The sequence below is a fragment of the Podarcis tiliguerta genome (genome assembly GCF_965153285.1).
Source record: "Podarcis tiliguerta genome assembly, chromosome: 1".
NCBI classification, from domain to species: Eukaryota; Metazoa; Chordata; class Lepidosauria; order Squamata; family Lacertidae; genus Podarcis; species Podarcis tiliguerta.
Genome location: NC_139534.1, coordinates 4,642,400 through 4,663,699, shown reverse-complemented (window position 1 = coordinate 4,663,699; position 21,300 = coordinate 4,642,400). Strand labels below are relative to the sequence as shown.

Below are 21,300 nucleotides of genomic sequence, written 5' to 3'. Positions count from 1 at the left end.
TTGAATTGGAGCAACAGCAATCACGTTTTCTGCAGATTGCCACTTGCTCTGATTCAGTGGTAAAATGTGGCTTTTCCCAGGGAAAGTGGCAAAACAAGCCATTCCATTCTTTTCGTGGGGTTGAAGCATGTAGAAGAGGGTTTTTTCATTACAGTATTTCATTTTTTTCTATTTATTAAATTTGTATACCACCCATTATCCATAGAAATACACAATAAAAACTATGATTTGAGAATGTCTTGAGTAAGTATCCTATATATTAGTAATGACTTATTTAATCATTCCAAAATCCATAGTTGGGGAATGCCTTTGTTAAGCCAACCATATTGTTCCAAATAATTGGTTCAGATGGGAAACAAATGAGAGTGAGGACTTGGCTGGTGTTGAAACCATCCAGTCTGTACCTGGTGAGGGTCTGAAGATGGAACATGAGAGGAGGCAGCAAGCATCCAAAGGAAACTGCGATGGGTGTTGTGCAGGTTTTAGGTTATGTGAAAGCTGGTTTTTGTATTATCAGGGAAGATGAATCAGCCATTGTATATTTCTTTTTCCTGAAATGCCTTATCTCAACCTGAAACCTGCATAGAACCTACAAGAGTTTCATACCTCTCCCCACATCCCATCTTAAGACTCTTGTCAGATGCAGACTGAATGGCTCCCACACTGTTTTCTAATATTTTCGTTTGCCAGTCTCTGATATGGATTTTGGAGTGGTTATGGTTCAGGAAGGAGAGGGCTAAGGAATAACACGCTCTTCACTTGTCAAAAGTGGGTTCACTCTTGATTAGCTTTAACATTGACTTTAATTAATTAAAGTAAATTGCATTTTCATCCTTCTTATTTTCCTGTTGCAACTCTGTCAATGAACTTGTTTGATGCAGTAGGGTCCTTTTCCGTTGCTTCTTGTGCATCTGGCACTGACTGGTCTTGATAGACTGTTGACATTCCTATGATGCAGTAGAAGAGAAATCCTTTCTGAACCTAAAATTCTGTTTGAGGATGAGAGGGAACATAGAACTGCAGTTGTTACCACCTCAGTTTAAAACTAGGAGAACCATTTTGGTCAGGTAACTGAGGTCTGGAAAGCCAGTAACCCCCAGGTTATGCCAAGCTAGATCCGTAAGGCACCAGGCTAAACCCTAACTCCACCCAGGAGAGCACCCTTTTAAGAACCCATCACCAGAATAGAATAGAAACCAGGGGACCAACACCTGTGTGGTATACAGAATCAAAGTGAATAGAAACCAGAGGTCCATGCCATACCAGAAAGCCCTGAAAATATTCTTTTGACACTCACTTGCAGATGGGAGGAACCCTGGGATCGAAAACCCAGTTATTTTCCGCCCTATGGAAAAGGGAGACAAGATAACTTTCCCCAGCACCAAACCTATGATCGCCCAGTTCCTGAACTCCACGAGGGAGATCCAGGACCCCAGCATGTACACCCAGCTCGTGGCCACCTTGGCCTATACCGCCGAAAAAGCCAAGTTTTCCACTGGACACGAGCGGCAGGAGTGGATGGACCTGTTCATTGACACCTTTAAAATGGTGCACAGCGAGATTGTGGGGGATCCAGATACTGTAATAGGCCTTTGCTGAGACTGTGCTCTGCCTCTGCCAAAAGAATAGGACCTCTGCCTATGAAACACAAAGCTAGTCAGAAATGTCACTTTATCTGTAGAAATCTTGCTGGAGCTCTCATTAGTGCTAGGCGATTGCAACAAGAGAAGCTTCTAGAAATAGGAACTTCTGAAAAAGTCAGTCTCATCTGCTCTTAAGGCTTATACGCAGCTTTGCTGCCAGACCAGCTCATTTGACCCTTGCCAGAGGAGAAATGGAGCTATCATGTAGAGAATAAAGCAAACAAGGCAGGATGGCCCCGAAGCAGACTTTCCTGAGTTTCTCACTTGAAAAACCACACTGTGCTGATAAACTCACATATTCTTGAAACATTCCAACGTGGACTTTTTGGGTGGGGAGCCTAAGAACAGACCACTTGCCAACCACATGGTGGCTGCCTCTGAGCATGCTGAAAGCTGCAAAATATGAACACTTGCATCCCTACCTTTCCGATTCCCCACTTCCCTTAATTATGAAGTGATTTTTGGAGCGTAGGAATCCTCGGTTTACCAACACACTAACAGATGACTGCTTCTTCACACCATTACAAACACAGATCATTCCTAAGTGGTTGGAAATTGTCTGTTTGCCAGCCTATCAGTATGGCAGAAACTTATGAGCTGGAATTTTGATCCTGTGTTGTAAAGTTATATGTGTTCCTCTCCCTATTGTCTGTATATAAATTGTTGTCTGTCTTTTTACTGAAAGGACTTCTCTAGGTAACGGAAGGAAACATTGATCCCATATATTTTCCCTCTTGAATTCCCAGGGTGCAGCCAGATATTCTGAAGTGTGGCCGAAGTGTTTTGAACACACATTCACTGCATTCCAGAGCATTTGTCTTCACAGCTTGGAATGTGTATTCAAACCGCAGCCCTTGTCTCTGTCTTCACCCTAAAGCCTTGGGTGCTCCCATCTAGAAATAATTTAGTCTGCCAGATCAGTTGCCCAGCTCAGTATCCACTGGTCAAAACTGGTATGGAGCAAAGAGCAGAGGTCCTTCCTAGGGAAACCTGAGGTTTGTCCTTGGTAGAACTTGGTCTCTGTGGGCTTTGTTTCATTCCTGGTCTATTTGTTTGTTTTTGTATATATGTGTTTCTCCATTTTGCACATCTTTTGCCCTCCTTAGTGAGCTTCTGTCATCAAAATTACTGATGGAAATTAAGAAGGATATTCTATTACTGTAAAAAGTAATGCAAAATGAAAATTTAGGTTTGTGAGTATGAAGATTCTACATCTTGAGACTCTGAGATGACTGTCGTGCCACCTTTTGCGTGGGCGAATGTCTGTGATACATGAGGGCCCATAATTGAGCCCAAAATGCCATAGTCAATAAGAGAATTAGATAAGGCGTCCAACACAGAAGTAATGCATTTAAGCTATTGTTGTACCATTTCCAACACTGTAGCAAAAAAAAAGTCTCCGCATGAAGAAATAATGCATTTATAATACACATTTGGGAAAACTACAAATATATTGGTCTGTTTTTAAAAGACTCTGAACAATTATTCAATTCAGTATTTGTGTTTTATCATTATTAGTTGTGACCAAGTGGGGCGGAAATCCCATATAGCTTCAAATGGTATTTTTGCTAGCAAACATTATTTTCTTCGCCAAGCATTAGAAAGCAGGTGGAACTAGACTGTCTGAAGGGGTTCAGTGAGGGAGGGATTGCTTGCTTGCTGGACTCTTTTAAGCAATCTAATTTCACCTGATTCCCACCACTGCAAACTTCAGTAATGACTGGCTAAATCCCAAGTAATTATTGATAGCATACACCTAGCCAAGCAGAACTGAATTCTGAATGCATTTCAACCTTCGTGCAAGTCCCCCTTCAGCTATTCCAGCTTCAGGAGGCAAACAGAGGTTTATCATAAAGACAGAATTCACACACATTTTACATACCCCTTTAATTTTAATTTTGCAGTTGATGCAAGGTTGACCCATACAAACTGTGTACGTCTTGTGACCGTAGTCTGACATGAGATCACAGGCCAATCCAGTTTTTGTCCTAATACATGAAATTTGCTCATCTGATATTGCCTCCACCTTTGCACACATGTGGAACCGCCCCTAAGACCCACATGGCCACCGACTGCATTTTCTTTTAAAAAACGGTTGTAGCTGCTTCTGTGGCTCCATGCTGAGTTGGCTTGCAGGATGCCATTGGCTATGCTTTGAGCATAGAATCATAGAATCATAGAATCATAGAGTTGGAAGAGACCACAAGGGTCATCGAGTCCAACCCCCTGCCAAGCAGGAAACACCATCAGAGCACTCCTGACATATGGTTGTCAAGCCTCTGCTTAAAGACCTCCAAAGAAGGAGACTCCACCACACTCCTTGGCAGCAAATTCCACTGTCGAACAGCTCTTACTGTCAGGAAGTTCTTCCTAATGTTTAGGTGGAATCTTCTTTCTTGTAGTTTGTATCCATTGCTCCGTGTCCGCTTCTCTGGAGCAGCAGAAAACAACCTTTCTCCCTCCTCTATGTGACATCCTTTTATATATTTGAACATGGCTATCATATCACCCCTTAACCTCCTCTTCTCCAGGCTAAACATGCCCAGCTCCCTTAGCCGATCCTCATAAGGCATTGTTTCCAGGCCTTTGACCATTTTGGTTGCCCTCCTCTGTACACGTTCCAGTTTGTCAGTGTCCTTCTTGAACTGTGGTGCCCAGAGCAGATCTGTTGTAGATCATATAAATTATGTGAAAAGCTGTGGGCATGTCAAGGACAGGGCAGACAGTGAACCCCACACCTTGTGTTCTATAAAGCAACATGAGAGAAAAAAGTAATCCAATTAAAGTGACAGAAAATGTAATCCGGGGGGGGGGGGCAGAGCCAATCATTAAAAGAAGCAGAAGCATCACCCGGCAAGGTTCTTGTGAGTTAGACGAGGTACTCTAGGTTCACAAGTTAGCTCTGAAGGCAGAGGGGGGTTTTTTATATAATGCCTAGTGTTGCTAGGTTTACTGTAATCTACCCTATGATCCTTGGATGAAGGGTGTTATAGAAATTTACCAAATAAATGAAAGGATCTGGGCTGGTCCTCAGGGGAGTGTTCTTTCAGGTAACAGGGCTGGTCCTGCAGCCCAGATGGCCTCCCTTGAGGAGCATGGTCAACAGGTGAGGGTTCTGGCTGCATTTGTGGCCGTGGCGGGACAGTCATGAAGGTTCTGGGAGCAAAGTGGCCATTGGAAGGAAGGAAGGAAGGAAGGAAGGAAGGAAGGAAGGAAGGAAGGAAGGAAGGCCCTTTCCAGGGTCCTCCTGGCGTTCTGCGCTTAGGCATATACAAAGTTGTTGTTCCAATATCCCTCACTGGCAAGGAAGTTTTTGGAAGTTCTGAGAATGTGAACCTTTATCGGACATAAATAATACAGGTAAGTAAGCTTACCTGTAAGTAAGTAAGTTCATAGCAGGCACCAGGCAAGACTGGAGCTTTTGACTCTTAATTTGAAGAGTTTTTACGCATTTGCAGCCTCTTTTCGTGGGGCAAGAACTGCTAGGTCCATTTTGGGTTTTTTTAACAGCGCAAGCTATACAACTAAAAAGGAGCTAGCAATAACATTTACAGTTATCCTTAAAAGTATAACTTTTTTTGCACTGGCTCCCGGTGGAGTACAGGGTCAGATTTAAGGTGCTGCTTTTGACCTTTAAAGCCCTTCATGGCCTAGGACCCTCAAACGTACGGGACCGTCTCTCCTGGTATGCCCCACGGAGAGCCTCAAGGTCCATAAATAGCAACACCCTAGTGGTCCCAGGCCCTAAGGAAGTTAGATTGGCTTCAACCAGAGCCAGAGCCTTTTCAACACTGGCCCCGGCCTGGTGGAACGCTCTGCCTCGTGAGACCAGGGCCCTGCAGGATCTGATTTCTTTCCGCAGGGCCTGTAAGACAGAGTTGTTCCGCCTGGCCTTTGGCTTGGAGCCAATTTGATTCCCTCCCCTCCCTCTCTTTTTTCTTTTCCTTTTCCTTCTCCTCCTGCGATGAGGCTACATTTTAATATTTTAATGTTCCATATTTTAATGTTGTATTTTACTTTTGTTTTTAAGTTGTAATCATTCATCTTGTTTTTATTATTGCTTGTAAGCCGCTCTGAGCCCGGCCTTGGCTGGGGAGGGCGGGGTATAAATAAAAAATTATTATTATTATTATTATTATTATTATTATTATTATTATTATTATTAAAAGTAGAATATTCATAACTCAAAAGCAGTTGGGTGTATAATCAGGTTAGTTTACAAACTGCCAGGGCTCTTTCATTTGGTCCAGCTTTTCTTCTGTTCGCTCCATGCTTTTTACCGCTGAATTGTGGATTGCTCTGACAGATGCCAGTCCACAGAAACCCCCATCGATGTTTGTTCCGATTCAGCAGGAAACAGCAGGTTTTCCCACGGATAAAAGAAGAGCCTCCTCTCAGGCCAGGGCTAGAAAGAATGGGGCAGCTGGAAGTGTGGACAAGCCCAAAGTGCTGTTGCCCCAGGTTGGCTTGGTTAAATTTAGAATAAGTCACTGAGGTGGGGGGGGGGGTATGTGTAGGAAACCACAGATTTCTGTGCCCAGGTCTTGCCTGGCTGTGGGGCAGGTTCTTCCCCAAGCACAGAGGTTGTGAAGCAGATGGCCAACACCGAGACCATCAGATGCACCATTCCTCCCTTTCACACCAAAAAGAGTTTATCATTACTCTTTTCCAATTGCTGCATGAAATACCCCTCAATTGCGGGAGTCGGGGTGGGGTGTTATCATTTTTTAGATGTAAGAGAAAAGCCTCCTCAGAATGCTGAAGAACTGTAATCCACAAATATCTGACATGAAGTTATAGAAATGTTTGCTGTTTGCTCTTTGAACCATATGTTTTCTTCCTTTAACTAACTAAGATGTCTGAAGTACTAAGCAATACCACACCTGGGACAGAAATGGACAGGGGTTCGGCTTTGTATGCAGCCCTCTTTTCCTTCATTGTATAATTTAGGAGCAAATATTATATTAGATTTCTTTATTGTTGGTTCTTCAGTCATTATTGTCTGGAGTTCTTGTGAGCTGCTTTAAGCATTTTGTGTTTGACTTTGAGTTGCCTTGCTGAATGCATGGCAGGTTTTCTTTCAAGTCTGGATCATTGTATAAATGACTCTTCTTTGCCCAAAATGTCATGTCCAGTGTTTAACAATCTCAGGTGACAACCTTACTTTCTACAAACATTCAGGTAGAAAATATTTGTACCAGATTCAAGGGGAGGAAATGAATCAGTTATGTGAATGTGAAACATTGAAAGGTTTTGTATTGTTCACTCTTTCTTTGGTGGAGAAAGAACTCACTTGTTAATAGAGAGATGTGGGTTCAGAAAGAGGTTTATTTGGTTTAGATTATTTACTGATTCACAGCACTAGCTGCTTGTCTGATCTGCCACTGTCAATATTCCTTTGAAGTATGCTGGGTATTTTTAAATTTTGCATCCCGTTTCAGCATACATGGTTCTCCCTCTCATAGCCTTTTATCCTCACAACAGCCCTTTGAAGTGGGATGCAGGTGGCGCTGTGGTTAAACCACAGAGCCTAGGACTTGCCGATCAGAAGGTCTGCGGTTCGAATCCCCGCGACGGGGTGAGCTCCCGTTGCTCAGTCCCCGCTCCTGCCAACCTAGCAGTTCGAAAGCACGTCAAAGTGCAAGTAGATAAATAGGTACCGCTCTGGCGGGAAGGTAAACGGCGTTTCCGTGCTCTGCTCTGGTTCGCCAGAAGCGGCTTAGTCATGCTGGCCACATGACCCGGAAGCTGTACGCCGGCTCCCTCGGCCAATAAAGTGAGATGAGCGCCGCAACCCCAGAGTCGGCCACGACTGGATCCAATGGTCAGGGGTCCCTTTACACTTTACCTTTTAGGTTGAATCATTTGCTTAACAACCCCCAATGGGCTTTATGGCTGAATATGGGTTTCAAACCGAGGCCCTCATCTGTTTCATGGGCTATAGCAGAGGAAACATTCCCTCAACCTGATAGGTCAATAGGTTTTCAGACCTTACAGTCTAGAAAAACAGCAGCACCCCCTACATTGCAGGGCTTGGGTGACCCTTGGGGTCCCTTCCAACTCTTCAGTTCTATGAGTCTATGAAAGCCATGCCCTCATGAGCAGCCCCAGAGGGATGACGGTCTGTTTTCTTTTCCCCCTACAGAGCTTGCTGTTGCCCAGTGCACACAGCGCCCTGTGGACATTGTCTTCCTCCTGGATGGCTCTGAAAGAATTGGCGAACTGAACTTCCAGAGGGCCTACCGTTTTGTTGAAGATGTGGCCCGACGTCTAACCCTGGCCAGAAATAACAATGACAATATGAATGCGCGCATTGCCCTTGTGCAGTACGGAAGTGAGAATGAACATAGGGTGGCTTTTGAATTGACACACAATCTCACTATCATCTCGGATGCCTTAGATCAGATCAAATACTTGGACTCTTCTTCCAACATTGGGTCTGGCATCATCCATGCCGTCAACAACATTGTCATCAACCCAAGAGACAGGCAGAGAGCAGCCAGGCGCAACGCCGAGCTGTCATTTGTCTTCATCACAGATGGCATTACAGGCAGCAAAAACCTGGTTGAGGCTGTTGACTCCATGAAGAAGCAGAATGTGATGCCCACCATGGTGGCCTTAGGGAGCGATGTGGACATGGATGTTCTGCTGAAGATTGGTCTGGGGGACCAGGCAGCCATTTTCCGGGAGAAGGACTATGCCAGCCTCTCCCAGCCTGGCTTCTTTGATAGATTCATTAGGTGGATCTGTTAGCTGCAGGGAAGTGCAGTCTCTCATCACACACCAAAGTTATTAATGTCCTAAAATTGTTATATGGTTTTTAGCAAATGGTGGATTTATTTTTATAGCCAAAACCTGTAGGCTCATTTTAAATTTCATGATGAAACTCAACTCAGTTTTATGGTGCTAATTAAAACCAAGGTGGAGGAAGGATCCAAAACTACACAGTCATGTCTTACAACTTTGTTTAAACATAATTTTTTTGTGCTGTGTAATCATGTAGGTGCTAAACAGAAGAACAGCAAAGGGTTCACATTCAGCACAAAGAATAATCATCTCCAACAAGGGTCTCCAGTAAACTGTCCTTCCAACCCCACCCCACACATCAGCACCTCACGTCCCAACCATCTGTTTCTAGAAACTGGTTCCTTTACTGGGAGGTGGGGATAATTTGAATTTTGTCCTGATCCTGGTGCTAAAACCTCCTTATTCTCTTTCCAAGGAAACCCTTCCAGTGTTTCCTAGGCAGCTGTGTTTCATCCCACCCTTTTTCACAGGTGAAAGCAGCTGCAGGAAATTATCAGCACTGAGTCCTGGGCTTTGGGCCACTCCATTAGTGAATGCCTGGTCTTTCTTCCTGGCTTTTCATGCGATTGCTTAATGGTTGCAGCAAAAGAATTTTCTGGCACTTAAATGTACTTTGCATGCATTAAATGTACTTTGCAAGCTTAACTATGTCCGCTTTGTAACACCAAGAGCCAGAGAAAGGGTGAGGAGCCGTGGAGGGTCCTCATCCTGTGCTGACACCGTCCTGTTCCAGTCCAGGTGACAGCCATTGAGACCTTTTATGGGGATCACTTTGGATTGTCTCTGGCTCCCCCTGCTGCAGCATGAGTTTTCACACCATGCCTACTTAAGGAGAAGCCAAAAGCCACCTGCCTTGCCTTGCCTCAGGTTTCTGTTTCCCTTTCCCCAATCACAATGAGGAGCACTGCTGGCATGAGATGGCATTAGACTTTGTCTTTCTGAGTGCCTTTCTTACGTACCCAACCTTCCTGTGGAAAGTCTGTTTCTCCTCCTTCTAACTGCTGTTACCACCCTTTCTCCCGCATTAATCACAAAGCACCTCCTCCTTGGAGACACAGTGTGAATCATCAAGTCAGACATCATGCAAAACATGTTGATGGATGTGCAATGAAATTGCAACTTCAGTGTATTCTTGGGATTGCTGTTTCTGCAATAACATCCTTACTTGAGCCAAAATTGCACTCTTGGTAAATAAACTCATTTTCACACTAGCTTAAAAATATTGTCGTTCATCATTGCATTAGAACACACTTTCATGTTAGCCAGCATAGAATACCCTTCAGGAGCCAGTCCCAAGATTCAGCAAACTGCTAGAAGAGTCAGTGGACAAACATGCATTTGATGTAAACATTCGTGTGAAGCATGTTCCAGATGTGACTAGGAGTTTTACTCCTGCAAAATGCAAGGATTTCAGTCTTTGTCAAGGTGGGTATCTAAATTAGGCCTTTATTTCAGGGGTAAGATGGAAACGGATAGGAATGGATATATAGGAATGGATATGGAAAATGGAAAGGAATCTTGATATCACATGGCTTTTTAAACATTTCTTTTGGAATTGCTACAAACTGAACAAAGTATTACATGATTACTGGACCATGTGAAAGACAATGGAGGAATGTCAGAACAGGTCTCGATCGATTGCAAGTATGCAGCTGGGAGCGGACACCTTTCTCAGTCTGAATCGGAGCTGCTGCTGGAACTGCCATGGTGCTGAAAGAGAAACAGAGGCCATCACTGCTGCTATCTCAGCTCATATTTATTGATTTCTGTTGTGTTTTCTTCCCCTCCTGCATTTTCAACCCACTCTAAGTCAGTGGCGTAGCGTGGGTTGTCAGCACCCGGGACAAGGCAAGTAATTTGCGCCCCCCCCCCCGCTGCACTGTCCCTCCCCCAGATAGTCCCTCGCTCTCTCTCCGCACCGCACCGCACACCTGGCACCCTCCCCTCCACAGTGGGCTGCAACCCGGCGGCTCGGATCGGATTCGCACAGCCAGCACTGCAGTGAGAGAGAGTGAGTGAGACAGGTAGGGGCAGAGAGCTGCAAGTGCGAGCGCCCCCCCCCCCAGATGTTGCGCCCGGTGCGGCCGGCCCCCCTGCACCCCCCACGCTACGCCACTGCTCTAAGTTCACCTCTTTAGTTTTATTTCTGCCTGCTTGTTATGATGAAGATTTTGAGTAATTAATGGGCCATTACATGGAAAGATAAACTCTGGCATCCGCTTTCTCCTTAGACTTAACTTCACATTTCCCACGCCTTAACTGACTCCCTGGTCATCCTTGCACTGGAGCCCTGTAGGCCCATGGCTACTGAAGCTGCAGCTTGACTCAGAGAGACACCTTCAGGTCACTCCTCCTTACCTTTTTGCCGTGGTGCCCATGGTGCCCATGGTGCTCGTGGCCGTGCTTGTGGTGCTTTGGCTTTTTGTGATGCCCATGGTGGCTTCCAGGAGGATGGCAACCAGGCGGTGGGGGAGGGCAGCCTCCAGGGACCATTCCAGGTGGAGGATGGTGTCCGTGGTGGGGTGGTCCATGATGAGGGGGCCCACAGGGCCCAGGGAATCCAGGCTGGGGAGGCAGCTGGCCAGGGTACCCTGGGGGTGGGCAGGGCTGCATGCCTGGTCCAGAGTATGGAGGAGCAGGAGGGTAAGGCTGCTGCGGCGGCATCCCACCAGGCATTCCTACCAGAGAGTAAAACAAAAATCATAGGATTGGGGGCCATGTATAGTTCCTGCCTTCGCCGACTAACAGGTTTGATCAAGCTGATGCATTGGAGCCAGAAATTGGGAAGGTCTTCTCTCAGGAAACCATGACCCACTCTCTGCCTCCCTGGGGGTTTTTTCTGATCATTTTTCATGCCCCGTGTGCCATTTCTCCTCACACCAGACCTGCAAGGTAAGTCAGTACAGTGGTACCTCGCAAGACGAATGCCTCGGAAGACGAAAAACTCGCAAGACGAAAGAGTTTTTCGTTTTCTGAGTTGCTTCGCAAGACGGATTTCCCTATGGGCTTGCTTCGCAAGACGAAACGTCTTGCGCCTTTTTTTTAAAACTGCCAATGCATTCCTATGGGAAACCGTCAATACACAGCGGTGCTTCGCAAGACGAAAAAATTCACAAGACGAAAAAACTCGCAGAACGAATTAATTTCATCTTGCGAGGCACCACTGTATTAGACCCTGCAGATGTCTTAGTTGCAGCTGGTTCCCAGCTGGGAAACTGCAAAGGTCAGTGCTTATTTGTGAACAAAAAGTGAACTTTCTTCAGGGTCCATTTTGTTACATATCTACAGTGCTATAAATAATATGCCAGATTTATTTTCAAATAAAAGAGCTCCCCCATCCCTGTGTGTGTGTGTGTGTGTGTGTGTGTGTGTAGGCCACAATCTCATGTGTGAGCTGTTTGCACTGGTCTAGGTCATTTAAATATGCTACAATGTGGTGAATCAACTTGCCACTGAAGCCCGATAACTGCCTCCACCAGATATGTTGACAAGGCAAAGTTTACCTGAATTGGGGTTCCACATGTCAGAAGAGAAAGTCTCGACCTGCAATGAAGTCATACTGTTTAGTTATTTGAAAAGTCATGTCCTGTCCCCACCTGGTCTTCTCTTCTCTCTCTCTCTCTCTCTCTCTCTCTCTCTCTCTCTCTCTCCCAAGGATTCCAACCCTGTTCTGGCAGCGCTATGCCTTCAGTAGCTCCAAAAGGAGAATGTATTCAGTGAATCCAAGCTGTTTGCCCTTGCAGTGCCCATTTATCATTTATTCAAATGGTACTTGCATTACTTTTATTAAAGGCTTTTGTTCCAACTCTACAATTCTATGATTTTATGACTTACATATCGCTAACTTTGCATCGTTTTAGGCTGCACATTTATAATGAATGAAGTTCAACAGGCTTCAGATCAGTTGCTCAGGCCATCAATGGTTGCAGTCATATGGGAAGTCCATTCAGACATGAGCCCAGTCAGTTCAATGACATTTGTTCGCAGAGGATTATTATAGGATGTTGCAGGCTCATTTTCTTTGGATGAGATAGAGCACTGGAAACTTACACAGTTTTTATACTGTTTATTTTATTTAATAAGAGCACTTGGCATTTGTATATTGCTTTCAAATTTTCACAGTGGTTCACATGCATTAACTGGTCATCCTTACGGTGCTTTGGTAAGGTACCGTATTTTTCACTCTATAGGACGCACCGGACCATAGGATGGGGAGAACGGGGGGGGGGATTCTCCCCCTCTCTGCTCAGTGCCCCTTCAGCGAGGCGGCAGGAGAAACAGAGCCCCTTCCATTTCTCCTCCCGCTTCGCTGAAGGGGCGCTGCGCAGCTCTCCCTCTCTGCTGAAGCCAGGAGAGTCTTGCTCTCCCGGCTTCAGCAAAAGGAACCCGAAGCCTTCAGAGTGCAGCGTTAGTTCCCGCTGCCTCCAAAGGCTTCAGGCAGCTATCCTGAAGCCTGGAGAGCGAGAGGGGTCGGTGCGCACCGACCCCTCTCGCTCTCCAGGCTTCAGCAAAAGCAACGCAAAGCCTCCGGAGCGCGGAGGGAGCGCTCCCTCTGTGCTTTGGAGGCTTTGCGTTGCTATCGCTGAAGCCAAGGAGCCTGCATTCGCTCCATAGCATGCACACACATTTCCCCTTAATTTTTGGAGGGGAAAAAGTGCGTCCTATAGAGCGAAAAACACGGTAAGTTAGAACATGCATTCCCTTGTTTTGGATGTGGGGATGAAGCCGAGAGTGGGTTACCTGAAGCCCCTCTGTCAGTTCATAGCAGAAGTGGCATTTGAACAAGAGGCTTGCGGACTTGCAGTTCTTTTTTAAAAGGTGTTGTATATGCTACACAAGCAGTGAAGAGTGAGTACCTATCAACACCCCCAACAACAGGCAGCACAGCTACCAACTCTGCATCAGATTCCCAGAGATCAGATGTAAGAAATCCACAAGGCTGCACCCCAGATCCAGCTAACTCCAGCTAGAAAATTGTCTCCAAAACTGCCAGTATAGCTCAGAACTGTTTCTCTGTGCCCTTCCACTAATTGTTACCTTTAGGTTCCTCTTAGGAAAGGGAGTGGGGTGGCTGGACTTTCCTTCCGTGGTCTAAGCAAGGCCAGGGCTGCTAAAGTGGTCAAACTAGATGGCCAGGGCTGGTCCCGTATATTATCTGGTGAGATAAATAGGCTGGTGATATGTTGCCATGGGAGCTAAAACGGCCCAAGAGGCCAAAGGTGACAGCCAGAGATGACTCATCCTTATTTCTCTCCCATCCCCACTAGGGCTGCAAGACATCCGGATTTTCCCAGACATGACCGGGATTTCAAAGGTGGAACTGATGGGGGGAAGAAGCAACTCTTTGGGGGTTCCCTTAAAAAAAGTGCAGCAATGTTGGGATCTTCCTAAAGAAAAGCTCAACAACTTTCGGGGTGTCCTGGTTTTTACTTTTTGAAATATGGCAACCCTACACACACACACCCTTTTGGCAGAGGAGACAACCTAGGGCTATGAGTAAGAAGCTAACAAGAAAGACCAGAGTTTTGAGACAGGTGGGATGCCTGAAGTTTTAGGTTCTGAAAAGCTCATGGTGTCTGAGGGGTACCATTTCCCTCAAGAACCGTTGTGGAAGATTTCGGCAATTTGTTAAGATGCTTACGCTATGCCTTCACCTTTGCGCCACTTCAGATCAAATATTACGAACACCAGTCAGACTCCAGTGATCTCATTTAGAATCATAGAATCATAGAGTTGGAATAGACCACAAGGGCCATCGAGTCCAACCCCCTGCCAAGCAGGAAACACCATCAGAGCACTCCTAACATATGGTTGTCAAGCCTCTGCTTAAAGACCTCCAAAGAAGGAGACTCCACCACACTCCTTGGCAGCAAATTCCACTGTCAAACAGCTCTTACTGTCAGGAAGTTCTTCCTAATGTTTAGGTGGAATCTTCTTTCTTGTAGTTTGGATCCATTGCTCCGTGTCCGCTTCTCTGGAGCAGCAGAAAACAACCTTTCTCCCTCCTCTATGTGACATCCTTTTATATATTTGAACATGGCTATCATATCACCCCTTAACCTCCTCTTCTCCAGGCTAAACATGCCCAGCTCCCTTAGCCGTTCCTCATAAGGCATCGTTTCCAGGCCTTTGACCATTTTGGTTGCCCTCCTCTGGACACGTTCCAGTTTGTCAGTGTCCTTCTTGAACTGTGGTGCCCAGAACTGGACACAGTACTCCAGGTGAGGTCTGACCAGAGCAGAATACAGTGGCACTATTACTTCCCTTGATCTAGATGCTATACTCCTATTGATTCAAAGAGAACAAAACCTAAGCAAGCAGGGAAGCCCTGGAAGGAACCTCTCGCAGCTGAGAGAAGTGGAGTGCAAGCACTTCTGCCGCCTTCCGAGGGATGGAGAGTCATTCTTTCGTTAAATCTTGGGCTACCCTATCATTTCTGTCAAAAGAGCAGCTTAAGGAAGCACAGTCAGCAAGCATCCCTAACAACAAGTTGACACAAAGGGAAATGGCAAGTGTGCTTTGACATCTCCCAAGCAAACGGAATTCTGTACCACATCTGTCACAGGGGCCCCCAAAATGGTCCACGCACAAGCTTCATTCAGGTGGCCGACGGTGTGTTTGTGCTTGCATGCAGCACATCCATCACATGAAGTATATTGATTTTTAATTATATTTTATTGCTTCTTTTATTCCTTCTTTTATATTTAATTGTATTAGGATAATTAATACAATAAAATACGATATATAAGAAACAAAAGAAGCAATACAAATACAATTAAAAATTGTGCAGCTCCTAGCTCATTATGATTGCTACAACAGGCAGAAAAATCACCAGGCTGTCTGCTGAAGTCCCTAAGCAATTTTCAAGTGGATCTTGCAACCACAGTGATCTGTGGGATGAACTTCAACGTGCATTAATCAGACCCCTATACCTCCTATCACAGTTAATTTAGTTGGCAACATTCACATATTCAATGGGAAGGAATTGTAGTTACTGACAATTTACTGCAGGAGAGCCCTTGTTCCCCAACCCACCTCTCACAAAACTGCCATTACCCAGCAATCCCTGCTTTTACATCTGTGGCGAACCACCATCTTTATTAATTTGACAATAAAATGTGACAGGGCATCTGTTTTTGTTTTTTAAAGCGGACTTTGTTGCTTGGCTGTGAAGATTTAGCAAGCAACAAAATTGGCGATAAAGAGGGAAAGGAAGTTACTGCTTTTTCTCAGCCAGTGTTTCAGGGCTTCCTTTACGCAACGTAACTCCCTCGACTCTCAGAGTCACAACCTACACGGATCACAACTATGAGGAGCGACGCAGAAAATGGACGAGGGCGGCTGGGAAGGCAGTGAGAAAGAAACAGAAAATGTCACATGAAACAGCCCTAAGAATCAGCTCCAGACAAGAGCTGAGATTGACAATGCTTTTTATGGGGCAAAACTCAGAAAAACCTCGTAACTTTGAATCATCCATTGACAAGTCCTGTCCAAGAACAACAGCATCGTATGAAAACTACCCAGTGAGTGGGGCCCAGCTTTTCACCTTTTGTTAAAACAGGTATTGTTGCTTTGACAAGCAAAGTAGTTGCTATATTTTCCCCAGTCAGGAGAGCCAAATATAAAAGTTGGTGCTAGCTCAAGTAGGTCTTTAGGGGTATGCTGGGTTTTGAATTATATGTGTAACACCAACAAACTTAAACTGAATAAAAAATAAAGGTTTATATATCTTTATATATCTGGTTCTCCTAAATAGAAGGCATGCAACCGAAAATTTATTTGATTTATTTTTCACCTGTTACAAAGGTGACTGGCATATGAACTCAAAGCACAAAGTTTTAACAATAAAACAAGAATACCTCCCCCCAGACTACAACACAAAAGTAGCTACAAGTGCAATAATATTCCCTCAAATGCCTGGGAGAAGAGGGGGGGGGGTCTTCCACCGCCTTCTCCCCCAGCTCAACACTGAAACTGCTTACAGTACCAAAGTGACGCCTGCAGTCCTGGCGGAGTCTTTCCTAGGGAATCATACAATAAGCGTCCTTCACTTATATAACCACACCTTCAGCAATTAAAGACTTTCCTACCAATCAGAGAGCACGGTGAACCAGTGTCACCGTCGGAGAGCAAGCTTAGTAAAAGGTCATTTTATTCACTTTTCAACTTTCCCTTCCATTATTTCCAGTTTGCACACATTCTTTTAAATGCAAACTCCACCCCCCAGCACTAAGGTCACCTGCTTGTGTTGGAGACTAGGTACACAATGACAATGCAAACCTGCCTGAGGTGTGGTATGGAAAGGGAATACCTTGATTCAGTGAGCTATATTTATTCTGGCCCAATGATAAGAGGGAAATACATTTTGCATGCATGAGCAGCAGGAATTGGAGGTACGTGTGAATGTGCCGGAGGAGCAGCCGTGGCCGTCAGAACTGAGTGAGATTTTTTAAAAAAACAAAAAAAAACCTCCAGTGATTTTGCCCCCTGGGTGCCCCTGTGATAAGAATTTTGAGGTCTTAGATATATATTAAATGTTCATAAATGTACCAAGCAAACACATACATAAATATATAAACCACATGTCTGAAGCAGCACAGCAAAACAGCCTGGAAACCATTTTTGACCCCCAAACGGACCAAATGATTTCTCTGCAAGGTCAAGGAAAATGGAAACGCCTCCCCATTGTCTTTTCCTTCACAAATCCTGTCTTAAGGTTATGCCTGTGTTTGAATAGGGTGAGCCTGTGACCTGTCTCCGGAACTAAGTATTTATCATTACAAAAGACTGGCCAGGCTCCCCAGGGTATCCAATCAAGTGAGCATTAATAAGTAACCTGTCAGACAAGATAAACAACGCACTCAGATTTCTGCTGTAGACCGCCTTTTCTGTGATGTAGGTATGATGTATCTGGGGGGTGGTCTTAGGTTACACCCCTTCTGTGATGTATGTATGATGTATGGAGGGGTGGTCTTGAGCTCTAGGGCAGGGAATTTAAAATGTCTATATAAGCGCAGGAACACTTTGGTTCTGGGTTCCTCCTCTTTTCCTGCGTGTGAGGGGAGCACCCGGTTGCAACAGATCAATAAAGATCAGGCTTACTAGCTGCTTTGCTTCTCAATATTCTCTGGTTGGCCTCTGTTATTTTCTCCTACCAATAGGGAACCTACATAAGGACTCTATATGGGCTCTTGGATACCCCATAAGGGAAAAAGGGAGATTATTTGTTTACAGCACCCTAAGATGGCCTTGTGGAGTGGGGGGCCAATCCTTATGTGTGAAGCCCTTAAAAAGGCCCCGGCAGCAAGGGTCCCATGAGTTTCGGGAGTAAGAGCCACTGGGAGGGTTATCTGCCTTTGTTCGGCCCATGAAGTGCTCCAGAGATGTTGGGAGTCGGATTGCCACCCATCCCTGGAAAAACGAGAGAATTCATTGCATTCATTGACATTGCCATTAGGTACATTGAAAAATAATGGTTTGGTTTTTCCAACAGCAACTGGCTTTACTTCCTGCGGCCCCTCTCCCTCCAGGATGGCAAGATCACCTTCAGAGACATTGAAAAGGTCCGTGAAAAGCCCAGCTTCTCAAGCAGATGGATGGGAAGATGTTAATTTTGCATTATTACGTTGATGTTTTGAGAAGGCTTGCAGGTATAGCTGTGAAATTCCTTGCAAATAGGTTTACAAAGCCCATCTATGCTACGCCTAGACATGTAATGTGCAATGTGATCAGGGCCGGATTTACCGGATTTTTTGCTCTATAAGACTCACTTTTTCCCTCCTAAAAAGTAAGGGGAAATGTGTGTGCGTCTTATGGAGCGAATGCAGGCTGCGCAGCTATCCCAGAAGCCAGAACAGCAAGAGGGATTGCTGCTTTCACTGCGCAGCAATCCCTCTTGCTGTTCTGGCTTCTGAGATTCAGAATATTTTTTTCTTGTTTTCCTCCTCCAAAAACTAGGTGCGTCTTGTGGTCTGGTGCGTCTTATAGAGCGAAAAATACGGTAGGTTTGATGAGGCCCTAAGCTACTGAAGGTAATGGGGGCCCTTCACACGTCCAGCTGTCCTTTGTCAACAACAATTGTCACTGTTTTTTGTGTTGAATATACGGTATTTTCCGCCCTATAGGACGCACTTTTTCCGCCCTATAGGACGCACACCGACCCCTCTCGCTCTCCAGGCTTCAGGCAGCTATCCCCCCAGCCCCGCTAGCTCCCAGAGCGATGCCGAAGCTACGCGCACCCGTTCTGGCACCCGTTCTGGGGGCTGGGGACGGGGGAAGCTCGGGCTTCCCCCGCCCCCAGCCCCGCAAGCTCCCAGAGCGGGCTTCACGCAGCTCTCCGCTAGCTGTGGGAGCCCGGCGTGACTTCGCGCAGGGCTCCCACGGCTTGCGGAGAGCTGCTTGTTCTGGGGGCTTCCCCCGCCCCAGCCCCGCGCCTGGGGGGGGATTTTTCCTTTATTTCCCCCCCCAAAAAAAATCTCGGTGCGTCCTATGGGCCGGTGCATCCTATAGGACGAAAAATACGGTATACGCCGGCTCTCTCAGCCAGTAAAGTGAGATGAGTGCCGCAACCCCAGAGTCGTCCGCGACTCAACCTAACGGTCGGGGGTCCCTTTACCGTTTTTATATGCTATATGGTAATTTATGGACCTAATAGGTATCTAAAGCCATTTGCACACAGAACAAATAGGATCCTACACAACACAAAACACTGTTGCTGTATGTAGGTTTTATTTTGTTTTTAATCTTATATTTTGGAAATGTACATCCTTTAAATTGGGGGGGGGGGCAAGAGAGTGGGGCCCTAAACAAGCTATAGCTTGTTTAGCTTATATGTATTTTCCCCCTGCCTTGTGGCAAAATCCCAACCCCATTCCCCGTTCCATTTGGAGGCAAACAACTGCTTAATGCAGCAAGGAGTGACAGAAAGTAGTCATGGAAGGTGAAGGAGAGAGAGAGAGAGAGAGAGAGAGAGAGAGAGAGAGAGAGAGAGAGAGAAACTCTACTGTCTCAAAACAGAGGGGCTTGCTGACTGGCCCTTTCCACAGAAACAAAGATGTTGTTTTGTTTCAGGCTGGTTTGTGTCAAACCAGTTAGCATTACAAAGCCCAGCTATGCATGTAATATGCAATAGTTTTCTTACCATTGTAAATCATAGTGCCTTTGTTGTTGTTTTTTCATTGAATAAAGCACTGTAAGCCATGTGTGCCATTGTAATGGATTGCTTTGAAGTCATTTCTGCACAAGGTAAACCAATTTTTACCACCACCACCCCAATTCCTTTGCTAACTTGCCTGTTTTTTTCCTACAAGGAAACTGCTTCTTGCTGTTTCTTTGTAGAGCTAGGGACAGGTGTCTTGTTCTTGAGCAGGTAATGCTAGGAATTTGTGGAGAAGTAAGTAGGCTGTATGTTAGATCCTCCAGCCTTTCTCAACCTTGGGTCCCCAGATGTTTTTGGCCTACAACTCCCATCATCCCTTGCCAGCAATGCCAGAGCTCAGGGATGATGGGAGTTGTAGTCCAACAACATCTGGGGACCCAAGGTTGAGAAACACTGTGATCCAGCAAGTGTTAACATCTAAGACAGGCTCGCTTCCTGTGTTGAGGTGATCACCTGGGTGATGGGCCATTAAGGGAGACAAAGGAAAGGGGCTCTGAAAGAGACAGCAAATGGGTGCCCCCCACCAGTTTATGGTTAGTTAGAAGGACAAAGCCAGAGTTTAGAGTTGAGTTGCAGTGATGTCTGCCAGAAATCAAACATGGCTGTGGCCATGGGAGAAACAAGACCCTCTTGAGGTGTTGATGCTGTGGATCCCCCCTCCCCACTGCAGGCTCAGGTTGTATATATGTGTAAATAAACCATATATCCTCAAGACAATGCAGTTTCCGCTGTGCCTCATTCCCAAAGGAGACACAAATCCTTGGTAAGCACCTGGAAATGCTGGAATCTCTCAGCACTCGGAGATTTGGGTTGCGGGCAGCACTTAAACAAGAAAGAAAAGCAAATACTATTCTAGACTTCATCAACAGAAGTGTAATGACCACTCAAGGGAAGTAATAGTACCACTCTGTTCTTCCTTGGCCAGACCACACCTAGAATACCGTGTCCAGTTCTGGGTGCCACAATTTAAGAAGGCTCTTAAGAAGCTGGAATGTGTGCAGAAGGCAACCAAGAGAATCAAGAGTCTGGAAATGAAGCCTTATGAGGAGTGCTTGAAGGATCTGGGTATGTTTAACCTGGTAAAGAATAGAGAGAGAGAAGATAGGATAGCAATCTTCAAATATCTCAAGGGCTGTCACATGGAAGATGAAACAATCTTGTTTTCTAGTGCTCTAGAGGGTTGGACTCGAACCAAGTTACAAGAAAGGAAATTCGGACTCAACACTAGGAAGAACTTTCTAACAGTAAGAGGTGTTTGACAGTGGTATAGACTCCCTCGGAAGGTGATGGATTTCACTTCATTGGAAACTTTTATGCAGAGGTTGGGTGACTCTCTGTCCTGGACGATCTAATTGAGATTCCTGCATTCCAAGGGGTTACACTGGATGAGAGCATAGCACTAAAATGCCATTTACTTTGTTTTTTGTCTGATCTGGCTGCACAAAGGTCTGTTTATTTATTAAATTTATACCCCACCTTTCCAAAGAGCATCAAACAAGAAGTCATGAAACTTCTTTAAAACAATTCCAGTACAGATGCAGACTGGGAAAGAGCTAAATTTAAGGGCTCTGCAGAAAGAAGAAGATGTATCCCCAAGGACAGGTGCCACAACACTAAAGGCCTGATCACATGGACTCTGCAGAGCACAGTGATCAGGTGGGCATATAAGGGGTGAGAGGATCTTTAAGGTGG

At 45.5% G+C, this 21,300-nt stretch overlaps 2 protein-coding genes across 3 annotated transcripts in view; one reads left to right on the top strand and one right to left on the bottom strand.

Moving 5' to 3' along the window:
* Positions 1 to 9,670, top strand: part of COL6A2 (collagen type VI alpha 2 chain) — a 43,157-nt gene extending 33,487 nt beyond the window's left edge. The window contains exon 28 of one of the 2 annotated variants that reach the window (XM_083401258.1): positions 7,789 to 9,670. In XM_083401258.1, the coding sequence (XP_083257384.1) occupies positions 7,789 to 8,396 (608 nt within the window). In that variant the 3' untranslated portion in view covers positions 8,397 to 9,670. Of the gene's footprint in view, positions 1 to 1,303; positions 3,114 to 7,788 lie in introns of those variants that run through there. The other variant, XM_083401257.1, reaches the window with a different exon arrangement.
* A 206-nt stretch (positions 9,671 to 9,876) lies between these two features.
* LOC310659522 (uncharacterized protein) lies at positions 9,877 to 16,557 on the bottom strand. The gene is made up of 4 exons (XM_083403199.1): positions 16,438 to 16,557; positions 11,954 to 11,993; positions 10,809 to 11,128; positions 9,877 to 10,160 (listed from the first exon to the last, which is right to left on the bottom strand). The coding sequence occupies exons 2-4, from the start codon at positions 11,970 to 11,972 to the stop codon at positions 10,122 to 10,124; spliced, it is 378 nt and encodes a 125-aa protein (XP_083259325.1). The 5' UTR covers positions 11,973 to 11,993; positions 16,438 to 16,557; the 3' UTR covers positions 9,877 to 10,121.
* Positions 16,558 to 21,300: the final 4,743 nt, after the last annotated feature.